The sequence below is a fragment of the Petromyzon marinus genome, chromosome 76 (genome assembly GCF_048934315.1).
Source record: "Petromyzon marinus isolate PM22_M1 ecotype Great Lakes invasive population chromosome 76, UKy_Petmar_22M1.pri1.0, whole genome shotgun sequence".
NCBI classification, from domain to species: Eukaryota; Metazoa; Chordata; class Hyperoartia; order Petromyzontiformes; family Petromyzontidae; genus Petromyzon; species Petromyzon marinus.
Window position 1 is genome coordinate 2,400,201 of NC_133742.1, and position 15,255 is coordinate 2,415,455.

The 15,255-nt window shown below is 51.0% G+C and overlaps 3 protein-coding genes across 3 annotated transcripts in view; 2 read left to right on the forward strand and 1 right to left on the reverse strand.

The window, feature by feature from the left end:
* LOC116957550 (uncharacterized) overlaps positions 1-15,255 on the reverse strand; it is a 453,026-nt gene that overhangs the window by 66,019 nt on the left and 371,752 nt on the right. The gene's annotated exons all lie outside the window — the stretch shown is intronic.
* On the forward strand, positions 1,485-7,436 carry LOC116957524 (glycine receptor subunit alpha-2-like). The gene is made up of 6 exons (XM_076056572.1): positions 1,485-1,534; positions 3,624-3,729; positions 3,981-4,201; positions 5,476-5,558; positions 5,949-6,083; positions 7,174-7,436. The coding sequence occupies exons 1-6, from the start codon at positions 1,485-1,487 to the stop codon at positions 7,434-7,436; spliced, it is 858 nt and encodes a 285-aa protein (XP_075912687.1).
* LOC116957525 (glycine receptor subunit alpha-2-like) overlaps positions 7,515-15,255 on the forward strand; it is a 48,054-nt gene continuing 40,313 nt past the window's right edge. Inside the window, exons 1-3 of the mRNA XM_076056573.1 lie at positions 7,515-7,595; positions 10,648-10,794; positions 11,753-11,883. Of these exons, the coding sequence (XP_075912688.1) occupies positions 7,515-7,595; positions 10,648-10,794; positions 11,753-11,883 (359 nt within the window). The remainder of the gene's footprint in view (positions 7,596-10,647; positions 10,795-11,752; positions 11,884-15,255) is intronic.

The following is a 15,255-nucleotide window of genomic DNA, read 5'->3' on the forward strand; positions in this document are numbered from 1 at the left end:
AACAGACCAATTCAGACCTTATCGGTCACCCAGTGTCCCTTATAAACCTCAACGTTCATCCTACAAAATCCCATTACAAGGGAGAAACACAATTCGACCAAAATTATGTTTTGCCCATATTGAAACGGCTGTATGCCGTATGGACCTGAAAACTAAATTCCCGGGTACAAGAATACGGGGTGAACCGTATGGGTTGACAGCTGTGTGAGTGCCTAAGGCATAACACGTACGAGCACACGACACAACTATCGAGGCAATGTGGGGGGCCATTGAAAAGTTACCGCTGATGACCACACCCAAATTTTCATCACCGCCTCTCGATAAATTGAAGGGGAGGTGGATCAGGGGTACTGGTTGATGCCACAGCTGTCGTGTCTACCCTTTGGCCTGAAAATCAGTTCTGTGGACTTTTCTTGATTGAGCATTGGGGTTATTACAAGTGGCCAACTTCTAAATGTGGCCGATTTCTTCGGCCGTTTGATGCAGAATTGGATTCTGGAACAATTAAATAGGTGTCGTCTGCGAAGTTAACTAGTACATTTCCAGTGGTACCCAATTGTAGGTCGATGGCAGTGATGATAAAGCCTGCAGGGCCAAGCGCTGACCCCTGGATTACACTGGCATCGATCGTAGCATACCGCAGAAGCCTCATTCAAAAACTTGGTCCAATCTCTCTCTCTCTCTCTAGCGCATGGCAAGTGTGCGAAAATCACACGTCCAAGTTTAAGTCTCTGGAGCCATGCGATAGCTTCAGGAGTAGCGCGTCTAATACTGCTGCTCAGTCCACCGGAGAGCAGGCGCAGGATGCAGTTGCTTGCAATATGGAACCATTGTCTGGTTTGAGTGGCCGCAGTCACACTGTGGGTTATCTCTAATTCTCCACTTGTGGAGGTGTGCGCAGCAACCTGTTGCGGTTCTGGAACGGTTGATGGAGCACCATAGTTTTCCTGGCAGGTCAATGCCGTGCATAGCAATCGTGGGGTCGCCAATGAGGCTGTTATTTGGAATGTCCACAGAACTGCAGCGGTCTTCAATGAGAACAGCTATTGAGAAACGAGACTGTCCGGTTATAGAGGTTGTCCGAAACGTTCACGAGCAAGAGTTTACACCATTGGAATCTCCTTTGCGATTACCAAAATATGATCATTGGTTTTTTACCCTTTTATCTGGCAACAAACGGACACCTTTTTTTTGCAAGGAATCATGACTCCTTGTAAAAAGTAAGAGTTTCTCAAGTAAACGAGCGTGACGGACAGTGTCAAAGGCTTTGTTGAAGTCCAGGCGGAAGACGTGAGCATACTTGTTTGTGGCGAGCATGACAGCAATGGTGTAGAGTATGTTGAGGAGTGCAGCAGTGGTGGAGCCTGAATGGCAGAAGGCAAATTGATCGGGAGAAAGTCAAGGATGGTGGCGGGTTGCACAGAATGGGATGGATTAATGTTCCCACAACAATCCCTGCAAGCGTCCTGGATAAAACAGAAGGGATGGATGAGCGTCTGAAGTCAGAAACGTCTGACAGGGGTGGAGATCTTAGGTATAGGATGGATGGAGGCTCGCTTCCACGGCTTGGGAACAGTCGAAGAGCAGATAGACAAATTAAATAGCTGGGCATTTGGAACATGAAGTGGGTGGCATTCGTAGATGATGATGATGTAGATCGTGGTGGCTTGCCCGCTTAGAAACACGGAGCTGTAACAGTATGATCAGTCGTGTCACCAATGGGCACTGAGCGGACAGCAGGAGGCTCAACTTGGACTCGGGGGGCCGATTTGATGTGGCCTGACCTACAGTGCAGGTACGGTGGATGCCTTAAGATTGCATGGAGCTCTGCAGACTTGTGAGAGATAGGTGGGACTTGAGATGGGAAGCCGGGCAGAGAGCCAGTTAAAAAGAGAATGAGAGCATCGTATTCCATTCTTGAGGATGACGAGGATGTTTCTGCAGTAATGTTAGTGCAATGATGACTTGACGCACTTCTCTTGAGATGCCACTTTATTGAAGACGCGTTCACTTGACATCAGGCGGAGACCTTCACTGCAACAGCCCCGAGTCTCCCGCGCATCTCCCGCTTGTATACCAACCGAGGGCACACCGCTCTTCCTGAACCTTCTCGCGGACTTCTCGCCACTGGCAGACTCCACCGTCCTCTTCCGTCACCTGACCACGCTCCCTTCTCGAACATTCCCGTAGCCACCAGTCCCTTCACACTCACAGCTGACTCCCCTGTCATTACCTCCCGTGGCCACCAGTCCCTTTACACTCACAGCTGACTCCCCTGTCGTTGCCTCCCATAGCCACCAGTCCCTTCACACTCACAGCTCACTCCCCTGTCATTACCTCCCGTGGCCACCAGTCCCTTCACACTCACAGCTGACTCCCCTGTCATTACCTCCCGTGGCCACCAGTCCCTTCACACTCACAACTGACTACCCTGTCATTACATACCATAGCCACCAGTTCCTTCACACTCACAACTGACTCCCCTGTCATTACCTACCGTGGCCACCAGTCCCTTCACACTCACAACTGATACCCCTGTCGATACCTCCCGTGGCCACCAGTCCCTTCACACTCACAACTGATACCCCTGTCATTACCTCCCGTGGCCATCAGTCTCTTCACACTCACAGCTGACTCCGCTGTCACTACCTCCCGTGGCCACCAGTCCCTTCACACTCACAGCTGACTCCGCTGTCATTACCTCTCGTGGCCACTAGTCTACTCACACCGCATGCAGACTCTATTGTCATTACATCAACATAAGTAGGAGAGGGCGGCCTCCGAGGCAGACCAGGAAATGGTTGCAGCGTCAGGCGGTGGTGATAGCACCAGCAGCAGGGTAGCCCAGCCAACAGCAGGACAGCCACCGGTGAATGGCAGGTCCGTGGCCAAGGCTCCAACGAAACTGCGGCGTCAAGCAGGGGCCCAGACACCACAGAGCGGAGGCTCCGAGGCAGACTCACAGCAGGGTAGCAGCCAGACTCTGGCAGCACACCACGGGTCGCACAACCGCAGTAAGCTCGCAGTACTCCAGCAGCCGATAAGCTAAACCCCCAACTGCTACGTGGTGCCATGCAGGCCAGGCGTGCAGCAGTGTGCCAACTTTGCTCCAGCAGTGCACCTGAAGGTCCCCTGTAGCACCCCAGCAGGACACCAGTGCCAGACAGCAGTACTCGCAATTGGTTGCACAAGTAGGGCACCAGTAGTACACCAGCAGTGCTCCAGCAGTGTCACCAGGAGCACACCTTGCAGGTGCTCCAGCCAGGTCACCGCAGCAGTGCACCCGGTGGTTAGATCAGCAGAGTGCCAGTAGTACGCCAGCAAACACCACCAGCGCACCCACAGTTCGCCTGCAGTTGTCTCCAGCAGGTCTCCTGCAGCACCCCAGCAGTGCGCAACTAGTGCACCTGCAGGTGCTCCAGCCAGGTCACCTCAGCGGTGCACCAGTAGCTCGTCAGCAGGGCACCAGCAGGTGACCAGCAGCAAACTGATGGCACCCAAGCAATGCACCAGCAGAGCACCGACAGAATGTGCAGTGCAGTGACTTCGGAGACGATAATTGCGGAGGCACCCTCGTTTGTCGAACGCACACGATCTCGACCGCACACACTCGTCACCCGCAGGGCCCACGTGCACGACACGGGGGCGTCGAGCATGGACGGCGCTGGCCGAGACGGTGGGCAGGCTATCCAGCAGCGCAAGGGTCGAGCGCAGACCGCAGCGACGTTGGCGACGAGAGACGACGGCAAGCGACGGGACGATCCGATCTCCAAACCGGCGGCCTCGACCTCCCGGCCCCTTTGAACGCTGCCGGGCGTGGCTCGGCTCAGCCCTGGCCGCGACTCCCTTCCGCAAACCCACCGGGGGCTTCCAAATGTGTTCCTCCGTGACGCTGGTCCCAGTTCCTCCGTTCTGCTGACACACACACACACACACACCGTGTATGCTGTCAACCACCCCCCCCCCCCCTTCCCCTCCAGGATTTCCGAGTGGATCTCATATTGTGGCAGCATTGGAGGGACTATCGGCTCGCGTTCAAACAGAACTTCACCACCATAGACCTGGACAACAGCATGAGCAAGTCCATCTGGATCCCCGACCTCCACTTTGTCAACGAGAAGACGGCGTTCGTGCACGACACCATTTCCCCCAACAGCATGCTGCGCCTATCGGAGGATGGAAGTGTACTCTACTCCATGAGGTTGTCCGCCTATCCTACAGCTACAACTCAGAGCTACGCATGCCCCGACAGTGAAGGCTTTGTACCGTTCGCCTTTTGGCCATGAAGGCTGTCTCTGGTGTAGGCCAATCAGTTGCAAGGGAATATGGCATATATTAGCGGAGCATCTTTGGTTGCATGTTCGCCACAATTGCGTGCGGTTAATGCGGAACTTGGATTCCTTGCAAGAAAAAAAGTATTTATTTGGTGGTTTATAGCTAGAAAGGGTAAAACGTCATCTAAAAAAGGGGAACTATGATCTTCCATACCCCTCACCCAGAACGAGGGCATTCAAGTACTAACAGCTTTTAAAATCTTGATTTAAAATCTAGGACAGCCTTCATACTTTTTTGGCATAAACAAGATAATTTTGAATTTTGATTTAAAGCTTTCGTGACTGCAGTAATTCATATTCTTAGCTCTTTCGGTAAAGTCACGTTGAAGGGAAACAATAAAATAATAGAATATATATAAAACAATAAAAATTCTCACGACGTTTCGACCTTTTGTGTTATGGTCGAAAGGTCGTGGAGAATTTTTATTGTTTTATATATATTCTATTATTTTATTGTTTCCCTTCAACGTGCCTTTACCGAAAGAGCTAAGACTATAGCTTTTAAAATTTCAAAAAATGTCCTCGCGGCGTTCAGTTCATGGCTCGGGGTGCTTTGATTAAGATAATAATGAAACACTGGGCACTGGAGCAAGTGTCCCGGACATAGTTTGAGGATGGCAATAACTAAACCCGCGAGAGGTTATGGTTTGCTGTAATACGATTGCAGAGGATATTTAATCCGTTCTCGCACACCCGCACAACACAAATAACACACCAACGTTCCACACCGACGTACACGCACATGGGGAACACACCGAGGAAGAGTCGGAAGTCAGGGGTCACCAACGCCACGCACGTACACGGCACGCCCGGGTAAGGAATAGAGATTGTGGGTGCGAGCGATAACGTGCACGACACGCAAACCTATTGGCGCGTGGACGACCGATCAGATGGATGTGGAGAAACGGATCGTAGAAAGAGTGGGGAATTGGAGAAAGGCAATTGGTGGAGAAGGGTGGAGAAGTTTAAAAAAAAGGGACTGTGAAACGAGGGAACGAGGTTGGTTTGATGACGAGGTGTTGCTGTGGTGTACGAGCGGTGACAGCAAGATCAAGTTCAAGTACACCAGTCCAAGTCTCCTCTTCACAACTGAAGGTAAATTACGAAGATCTGAACCCTAATGATGATTCTGTTCATCCAGGATATCGCTGACCCTCAGCTGCCCCATGAACCTGCAAGATTTCCCGATGGACACACAGGTGTGCCCGCTCTACATCTCCAGCAGTGAGTTCAATAACGATCATTGGCGCAGCATGCTATCGGGTGAGCTACTTGGTGTGCGATTTGGCGATGTATTGGGTGATCTGCCAGGTGAGCTATCAGTTGTGCGCTATCATGTGCACCACAAGTGTCGTCTCTCCATTCTGAAATTTCCATTTGGAGGATATCACACGTTTATAAAAAAAAACTCAATTGGGTCATAACATCTTAACTTATTAGAAGTGGGAGTTCCCACACGTTTACCACACGCAGAGTGCCGTTGGAGAGTGGGGGTAGAGTTGGGGGGGGAGTTTGAGTATCTTGTACTGTTGTGTCAACTGCCGCACTGGGAGACAGCACGGAACCGACGGGCCATGCATGTGATCCGTGTCCTCCCCGCGCTGTGTCCTGAAGGTGCATACACAAAGAGGGACCTGGTGTTCATGTGGGATGAGGATAGTGCGATGGTGCGCGATCCCTCCATCAGCCTGCCCCAGTACAGCTTCATGAACGTCACCTTGTCGCACTCCGAGCGGCATCTGCGGACAGGTCAGCGCCTTACTCTTTGGTTCTATTGGGTAAAGTCACGTAGGTGAAAATAAAATAACAAAAAATCACGACGTTTCGGCCACAACACAAAGCGGCCTTCATCAGGTGAAGGGACGAGACTGTCTGGAGGACAGCGCTGGAGTGGAAGAAGCCACGCTTAGATCACGACCTTTAAGCTGTGTGAGAAGAAAAAGACCACGCGCCTTGACACCTACGTTAAGCCCTTGGGTCTGCATTGTCTATCACTAATCTCATGTGTTTCTAATGGCCAAAGCAAAGACACTGGGACATCACTGCTGATGTTCAGGGGGCCAAGCCGTGGGTTGGTTTAAAAAAAGCACCATTTCAACCACACTAGGCCTGCAATGCAGAGATCCGAAGGTCCAAGCTCTAGTTCTGTGTTATTTTATCAAGGCCCAATGAGCTATATAAGCTTTTTTTTCACAAGCGGCCTGGCCACAAATGGCAGTTCAAAGAAGTGGCTTATCGTGTGGACATTTATAGTGGCCATATACGCTAAAGCGCATGTTGCTCCTAAAATGTGGAGAGAAAATCCACAGGACCCGGAGAAAAAGCCATACAACCATGGGGAGAGACATGCAAACTCCGAATATGTAGGCGTCAGGGTCAGGATTGAACCCCCGGCCTCCTGTATACCAAATGAGGTAGTGAATATCATCTCCCCACTGTGGTGCCTCAGTGGGTTCATCATGGCCATGTCAAAGAGATTAGGCCAGCACTGACATGCCCCGGGGTCTTCACGTCTCTTGAAGGAGGTTCACAATAGCCGTGTCTTGGTCACTAATTGTAAGTTGCTAGCGGTTAACAAAATAAAATAAAAAATTACAAGGGCAGTGCAAGGGCCCAAGAGTGAGTGGCTGTAAAAGAGGGCCACATGGCATCGCACATTTTCTGCAGGGGAGGGACGGGATGGAGTGGAGGGGCGAAGAAAGGAATGGACAATAAAGACGGAAGGAGGTCTAGGCGGATTTCTTAAATGTGCTGGTGCGGTGTTGAGCTTCATGGCGCAATGATTCCAGTGGTCGTGGTGCATCTGCCTCTTTCCGCTTGGGGGTGGTGGTGACCACAGGAAACTTCTCGATGCTCAAGGCGAACTTCAAGCTGCGCCGTCTCATGGGCTTCTACCTTACCCAGACGTACCTCCCCAGCGCCCTGCTGGTCCTCCTCTCCTGGATCTCCTTCTGGATCAACCCCGACGCGGCGCCGGCACGTGTCGCCCTGGGCATCACCACGGTCCTCACCCTCACCACCCAGAGCAGCGGGGCGCGGTCGTCGCTGCCCAAGGTGAGCCGAGGGACGGCGGCGACGGCGGCGGCGGCGGCGGCAGTGTGATTGGCGCTGGTTGAGGCTTGAGGCGCCGCGCTAAGAGCCTGGCGAGCCGAGCGGGACGCAGTGAACGGAGCGACGGGGATGCATGAGCGTGCGCGGCGCTGCGAGCCGGGGACGCGATTTTTGGAGGCGCGGAGCCAGGGCTGCGTGCCAGATCGCGTCGTGAGGCGACGGTGAGATTCCGTTAGAAACGGTCGAGCTGAATGGTTTTTGAACGGTGAAAATGATTGATCGTTATTGGGTGTGAATAGCGATGGCATTCCAGGTGACAGGGGGGGCTGCGACGGAGAAACAACGGGGAGCAATTAGAGTCCTTGCCCCGGGAGTTTCACGGAGGTTCTGCGTCGTTGAAGTGCAGGGCGTCGGCAGAAAACTTCGGTACGGTGGGTGGGCGGATTTTAAGGCAGCAGTAGCAGAGGCACGTGATCTTGAAGGTGTTTCTGCTCGAAAATCGGTTTCCAATGAAGTGCACGCAGGATGGACAGGGAGTCCGGGCGAGTGTTGCAGTGGCCGTAGACAACTCGGGCAATTTCGATTGAAAGCTTTCGTGACTGCAAGGATTCATCCTCTTTGGTCCCTTCGGTAAAGTCGCCACCACGTGGAATGAGAATAAAATAACAAAATAACACGATAAAATTCTCACGACGTTTCGGCCACAACGCAAGCGGCCGCCTTCATTCTGCGTGACTTTACCGAAAGAACCAAAGAACTCGGGCAATGTGATTTGAGGGGTTGCAGCTTATTTTGGTTGCTTAGAGTGGAACGAGGACTGAGTTACAGGTCGAGCTGCAGGCGAGAGTTTTTGCGATGTTGGAGGTGATGAGCGGACGTAGGCGTGCTGGAGGGCGCCGAGCTGGTATTTGCAGGACTCGAGAACGAGGTTGATTTGAGTGTCCAAGGAGAGAGTGGGATGCGGAGTAACACCGAGAAATGTCAGGATGTTTCAGGTAACTGAATTAAGGTAGCAGCGATTGAGATTCCCAAGGGGACCGAGTGTGGAGCCAGTCTTTGCCTAGCGCCAATTAAGATGGCCCAGGGAATTTGGTGGCGCTTAGGGAGAGGTTACATTGAAGCCGGTTGTGTAATGCGGTTGAGCAAAGAGAAAGATGGCCGACGCCCGAGATGTCGGGAGATTTAACGGCAGCGATGCCAACGTGACACTTTACTTTGCTGATTGGCCGTGTCGGGTGGTGGAGGGTTACGACACATTTATAAATAAACGCGATCTAACCCAAAAACCTTTATTATGAATAATATTGGTCGCGAAAGCCTACGTGTTAAACTGATGCCAAGAGTGTCGTCGGCATAGCAGCGTCTAGCGGATGCCGAAACTGTCGATCAGGCTAGCCAATGGGAGATGCTTAGGTGGAGAAGAGCAGGGTGGGGGGGGGGGCCCAGGACGGAGCACTGAGGTACTCCGCATGTCAACAGAATTTCATTAGATGAATTGGCTCCCACTTGACGGAGAAACGCCTGCCGGAGAGAAATGAGGAAATCCAGTTTAGTGCAGTTCCCCTGATCCTCAAGCCGGACTCGAGGAGATTGATGAAGCTATTGTTGACGTCACGCACCTAGAGGGGGGGGGGGGGGGGTTGAGAAATGTGACGTCACGTCAAAATACGCAACTTTAAATAAATTTAGACAAACACGTTCTACTTAATTGAATAGACTTTTTAATAAATGTTTTCTCCTACAACATCAGAGTGCAGCGCCACATTAAATACGCACTACGATGGCAACAATAGTTTAAAGCGATTTGAAGCGTGTTTTAGTTTTGGGGGGGGGGGGGGGGGTGCAGAGCTTTGTGACGTCATGTTTGAGGGGGGGGGTCTGACTTTTTGTGACACCGTATGACGGTCAAAAATCGCGTGACGTCATTTATGGACGGCCCCCTTTTTTACATGATTCATTTGGGCTTCAGGGCAAAATGCATTGGTTATTAATTTCACGTCAAAATCTTCGGTGCGCGGTTAATCTGCAAACCGGAATGAACCGCACGCGAATAATCGAGAGTCGACTGTCAATAACTTGCAGCAAAATCCGCCACCAGCCAGCCTGGGTTCATAAAGTATTAAAACTTTCGTGAGTGCATAAAATTACTCATTGGATTTTTTCGGTAAAGTCACGTATGTAGAAATACAATAAAATTATATTAAAACAAAAAAAAACAATCACGACGTTTCGATCACAACGCAAGCGACCTTCATCAGGTGTCAAGAACAAATCACGGAGGTAAATACAAACACAAAAAGATGAGAGACGAGAATTCAACAAACCTGAAAAAAACATTACGTGAAGCACATCCAGTCAGGCCAACAACACAGTTAGACACTTCCTGGCGGACCACGAATTTCAGAAGAGTGTTACATTTCGTGTTCAACCTTTGGATTGTGGTCCTTTTTTGAGCTGCCGTTTTGTATGTGTGTAAGATGTGCGTGTTTGAGCTGCCGCTCTCGCTCTGGCTCCTCCCCCCCTCCAACTTTATTTCCTATTTAAGCTTCTGTTCATCCCTCCAGCCCCCCCCCCCCTCTCTCTCTGCCTCCCTGTCCGTCTTTCCTCCCTCCTTACCTCTTGGTGGACTTGTATATGTATTTCTACTGACCGTGTACCTCGTATTTTTCATTCTATCTATGCTGGTATGTGCAATCCAAAGGTTGAACACGAAATTTAACACTCTTCTGAAATTCGTGGTCCACCAGGAAGTGTCTAACTGTGTTGTTGGCCTGACTGGATGTGGCTTCACATAATGTTTTTTCAGGTTTGTTGAATTCTCGTCTCTCATCTTTTTGTGTTTGTATTTACCTCCGTGATTTGTTCTTGACACCCGATGAAGATCGCTTGCGTTGTGATCGAAACGTCGTGATAGTTTTTTTGTTTTAATATAATTTTATTGTATTTCTACGCACGTGACTTTACCGAACAAAAACCTATGAGTAGCCTGGGTTCATTCGATGCCACTGGATTTTGGTGAGCGAGCACTTTCATAAATCCATGCGCATGCATCTACGATGATGATGATGATCATGATGATGATCATGATGATGATCATGATCATGATGAGGATGATGATCATGATGATGATGATGGAAACGTGCATAAGCTACCAGTTTCTCTGATGCCAATCGGGAGGTCGTTCTGCCACTGACACAACGCAGCAGGGCCACCACCACACACAATCGGTCGGGCGAATTAACCCGCCACCGCTGTCTTGCAGCTGTCGTACGTCAACGCGATGGACATCTGGATGGCCACGTGTCTCGTCTTTGTCTTCTCGTCTCTGCTCGAGTTCGCCGCGGTCAACGTGATGTCCAGACAAGCCAGGAGCCTCTCGTCCGCCAATACGAGCGGTGGCAAGGTGAAGGTATTGGGGGAAAAAAAACATATTACTAATCAATTATATCATTACAATAATGCCCTCCTCACCTCCCACCCCGGCTCGCCTCTGATTTCTGCAGCTGATGATGGGTTCAGTGATGACGTCGTCTTTCTCTATTTAAGACCGGAGGCAGGTGGATGGCTTCACTAGTCTGGCAAATCGCCCGATGATCCTGGATGTAATTACCAGCGGAAACGGCGTGCTACTCAAATTGTGAACGTTGTGGATTCACTCTCCAAACACACCGGTGGGCTCAAGTAGTGGAACTAATTGTGCGCGTTTTGTTCACGTGACAAATCCCTTCTTACTAATTGGCTGTGTCGGTTCGTGGAGGGTCACGACAAAGTTTTACTTGCGCGACCTCACCGGAAACCCCTTTGATTGTGGACGCCACACCGTGAGGTGGGAGTCGACGTTCTGCCCACGTCCACACCTCCCCCCCTCTCTCCCCCTCTCTCTCTCTCTCGGCCTTCTCCGTCTCTCCCGCTCGGGGTGGCGAGACACACGGCTCAGCGGTGGTGCGTTCGCCACTTCGAGACGTCCGTGGTTCCATCTGATGAGCCATGAAGCGCTTTGTCACAAATCTCCAGCCGCGGATGGAGCATGCGGCCTTCTTGTGTGATGGCCTCGTGCCGTCGTGAAATTTCGCCCGACGCGGAAATCCGATTTCGTTCATGGAAAAGTGCCCGTAATTTGCCGATTGCGCGAAACGCGAAATTTCCCCAAGCGAGCGTTCGTAGAATCGAGGGATTCCGAACGTGGTACCTGCGCAGCAAATGATACACATCGCAGCGTTAACCAGGGTGGCTGGCCGGTTTCAATCGCGTGCGCCACACTGCCGGGCCTTCGTAGCTGCTGCTGCTGCTGCTGGGCCAACAGAACCTTCCCCCGAGGGTATGTGGAGGTTACAATGGGGGATGTTTGCCTTCGTGTGCATACGCAGGCAGCGACGGGGGTCGAGTCAGCGATGCACCCCTGGAGTGCGGAGCGAATCGACCGTACTGCCCGAGTGCTTTTCCCCGCGCTCTTCCTCCTCTTCAACGTCTTCTACTGGCTCGCCTTCTGCGTGCTCAAGTGAAGGCGTCAGTTCCAGAGCCACGTGGCTACCCTGCGGCACGCCAGTCTCTCTCTCTCTCTCTCGCCGTCCCTCGCTGCTGGGCCTATACAGTCCTCGTCCGTGCTCTTCGCCACACCACCCGCATCTCTCATCCTCACTCTCTCTCTCATCTCTTAACTACTGGGTGACGCGGCGGTTAGGAGATGTTCAATACCCTGACCTCAAGGCCGTAGCCATTGAGTCAACATTGGGGGTGACCAAATATTCCAGGGGGTCTGGGGGTCCACCCTCCCCCACCCTCCCCCCCACCCCCTCCAGAAAAATAATCTAAATTTGAAAAAATCATTTCCTGCCTAAAATATAACAAAAAAAATTCGCTGACACGTAGTATGATGGACTTTTTATTTATGTTTTACAATGATGTCTAATAGTTTGTTGCATTACATTGCTCTGTTTTTCCCTTTTTTACCTTATCTTGTTTCATTGCATGTCATGGCAGAGATTAGGGATTAATAAAGTACAACCATAACCACAATCATATACACAGAAATCTATTTTATAGCAATATATTGGGGGGGGGGGGATGTCCCCCCCCAACATATATTATAATTACAGGAGGTCGTGGGTCCAATCCCAACCATGTCACCTGCTGTATAATTGGAGTTTGCGTGTCTTTCTAGATTTGAAGTTTTCCTGACTGCAAGGATCAATACTCTTTGGTTCTTTCGGTAAAGTCACCACGTAGAAGGGAAACAATAAAATAATAAAAATATAAAACAATAAAATTCTCACGACGTTTCGATTGCAACACAAGCAATCATCATCAGGTGTGACAACCACAGCAAGGACATTTTTTTTTTGCGTGCGTGTCTTGCCCCTCTCACACGTTTAGGGTCCACATCACGCGTTCAGAATGCTTGGCTACTGCTCCACATTTCTAGGCGATGATAAGGGTCGGGACCGAGCCCACGACCTCCCGCACACCAGGCGAGGGAGGTGACATCTCTCGCCAGCTCGGAGCCTCCGAATGCCATCTAAGTTCAGTTTCGATTTTTAAAGCTTTCGTGACTGCAAGGATTCACCTTCTATGGTTCTGTCGGTGAAGTCACCGCCACGTAGAATGAGAATAAAATAATGAAATAAAAAACGTCGTGAGAATTGTATTGTCTTATTTTATTATTTTATTCTCATTCTACGTGGTGACTTCACCGAAAGAACCAAAGAAGATCTAAGTTCAGCTTGTGCGGCGTTACCAAGATGAATAAATGGTTGATTTAAAGTTTCCGTGACTGCGGGAATTCATGCGCTTTGGGTCTTTCGGTTAAAATCACGTAGGCAGATCAATAATAAATGACGGAGTTTCGATGGCGACACAAGCGATCGTCCGTTGCGATCTAAACGTTGTGATTCATTATTTTCCTCTCTACGTGACTTTACCGATGGACCCAAAGAGAACGAATGAATGCACGAATGAAAATGCAAATCAACAAGACCGAACGAGAAGAATAACAAACAAGAAAAAAAATCCACGGGCGTAAGACCCAACATCTCACCAGTTTTCGTTCGCTGAGCTAAGAAGGGTTTGCAGGGGGTTTTTTTTTTCCCCCTGTACGTCTGTTGAGTTCGTGTCGCATATTTCTTTGGGTCTTGCCAGTAAAGTCACGTAGGTAGAAAAAAATAATAACAATAAAAAATTAAAAAATGAAGCTAATTAAAAAAAATACACGTAAACTAAAATCACGAAGTTTCTATCACAACGCAAGCAATCGTCATCAGGAGGCGATCGCTTGCGTTGTGATCGAAACGTCGTGATATTTGTATTATTTCTCATTCACTTTACGTGAACTTTTATTATGTTATCGTTATTGTTTTATTTTTTTCCTGCTGCTATCTACGTGACTTTACCGAAAGACCCAATGAATATGAATTCCTCCCCGTCGCGAAAGCTCTCAGTCACAGAATGTATCATTCACACGGCACGGGTCGGGGGGGTGGGACAGTCTGCCTGCGTAACGCACGAGAACGAGGTTCGTAGAAATGCCATGGTGGAGAAATGAAAATTAAAGGTTGCCGATTAAATTCGTTCCAGTTCCTGCCGGATTGTTCCGGATCATATTTGTTGCCCAGGCTCGCAAGATGCCCGCATGCCCCCCCCCCCCTCCCCACCACTCACAGCACGCGCCTCCAAGCGTGTGACGAGGTGTCACAACACAAAGACAAAGATCACCCCCCCACCCGGTGTAGCCTCAAGCAGGCTGTTGGGGCAAGTGCTGTTAGTAGCGAGTAGCAGCAGCAGCAGCGCCTATGAAGGTAGACACGGGGTTTGGTTGGAGCCCTGGGTCTGGGTGTCTCTCTCAGTCTCAGGTGAAGGGTGAGGTCAGTAATGGCCGTGTCAGACACCCCGAGATTCCGGGTTCGAGCCCTGGGTCTGGGTGTCTCTCTCAGTCTCAGGTGAGGGGTGAGGTTGGTAATGGTCGTGTCAGACACCCCGAGATTCCGGGTTCGAGCCCTGGGTCTGGGTGTCTCTCTCAGTCTCAGGTGAGGGGTCAGGTTGGTAATGGCCGTGTTAGACACCCCGAGATTCCGGGTTCGAGCCCTGGGTCTGGGTGTCTCTCTCAGTCTCAGGTGAGGGGTCAGGTTGGTAATGGCCGTGTCAGACACCCCGAGATTCCGGGTTCGAGCCCTGGGTCTGGGTGTCTCTCTCAGTCTCAGGTGAGGGGTCAGGTTAGTAATGGCCGTGTCAGACACCCCGAGATTCCGGGTTCCATTCCTGGGTCTGGGTGTCTCTCTCAGTCTCAGGTGAGGTCAGGTTGGTAATGGCCGTGTCAGACACCCCGAGATTCCGGGTTCGAGCCCTGGGTCTGGGTGTCTCTCTCAGGCGAGGGGTCAGGTTGGTAATGGCCGTGTTAGACACCCCGAGATTCCGGGTTCGAGCCCTGGGTCTGGGTGTCTCTCTCAGTCTCAGGTGAGGGGTCAGGTTGGTAATGGCCGTGTTAGACACCCCGCGATTCCGGGTTCGAGCCCTGGGTCTGGGTGTCTCTCTCAGTCTCAGGCGAGGTCAGGTTGGTAATGGCCGTGTCAGACACCCCGAGATTCCGGGTTCGAGCCCTGGGTCTGGATGTCTCTCTCAGTCTCAGGCAAGGGGTAAGATTGGTAATGGTCGTGTCAGACACCCCGAGATTCCGGGTTCGAGCCCTGGGTCTGGGTGTCTCTCTCAGTCTCAGGCGAGGTCAGGTTGGTAATGGCCGTGTCAGACACCCCGAGATTCCGGGTTCGAGCCCTGGGTCTGGGTGTCTCTCTCAGTCTCAGGTGAGGGGTCAGGTTGGTAATGGCCGTGTTAGACACCCCGAGATTCCGGGTTCGAGCCCTGGGTCTGGGTGTCTCTCTCA

What these genes read in the sequence shown, in the direction of transcription:
- LOC116957524 (XM_076056572.1), top strand. Translation starts at nt 1,485, where the DNA reads ATGGATGAGCGTCTGAAGTCAGAAACGTCTGACAGGGGTGGAGATCTT. An exon ending in AGTGTACTCTACTCCATGAG is followed by an intron (nt 4,202 to 5,475) that starts GTTGTCCGCCTA and finishes CTGTTCATCCAG; the next exon opens with GATATCGCTGACCCTCAGCT. An exon ending in CCCGCTCTACATCTCCAGCA is followed by an intron (nt 5,559 to 5,948) that starts GTGAGTTCAATA and finishes TGTGTCCTGAAG; the next exon opens with GTGCATACACAAAGAGGGAC.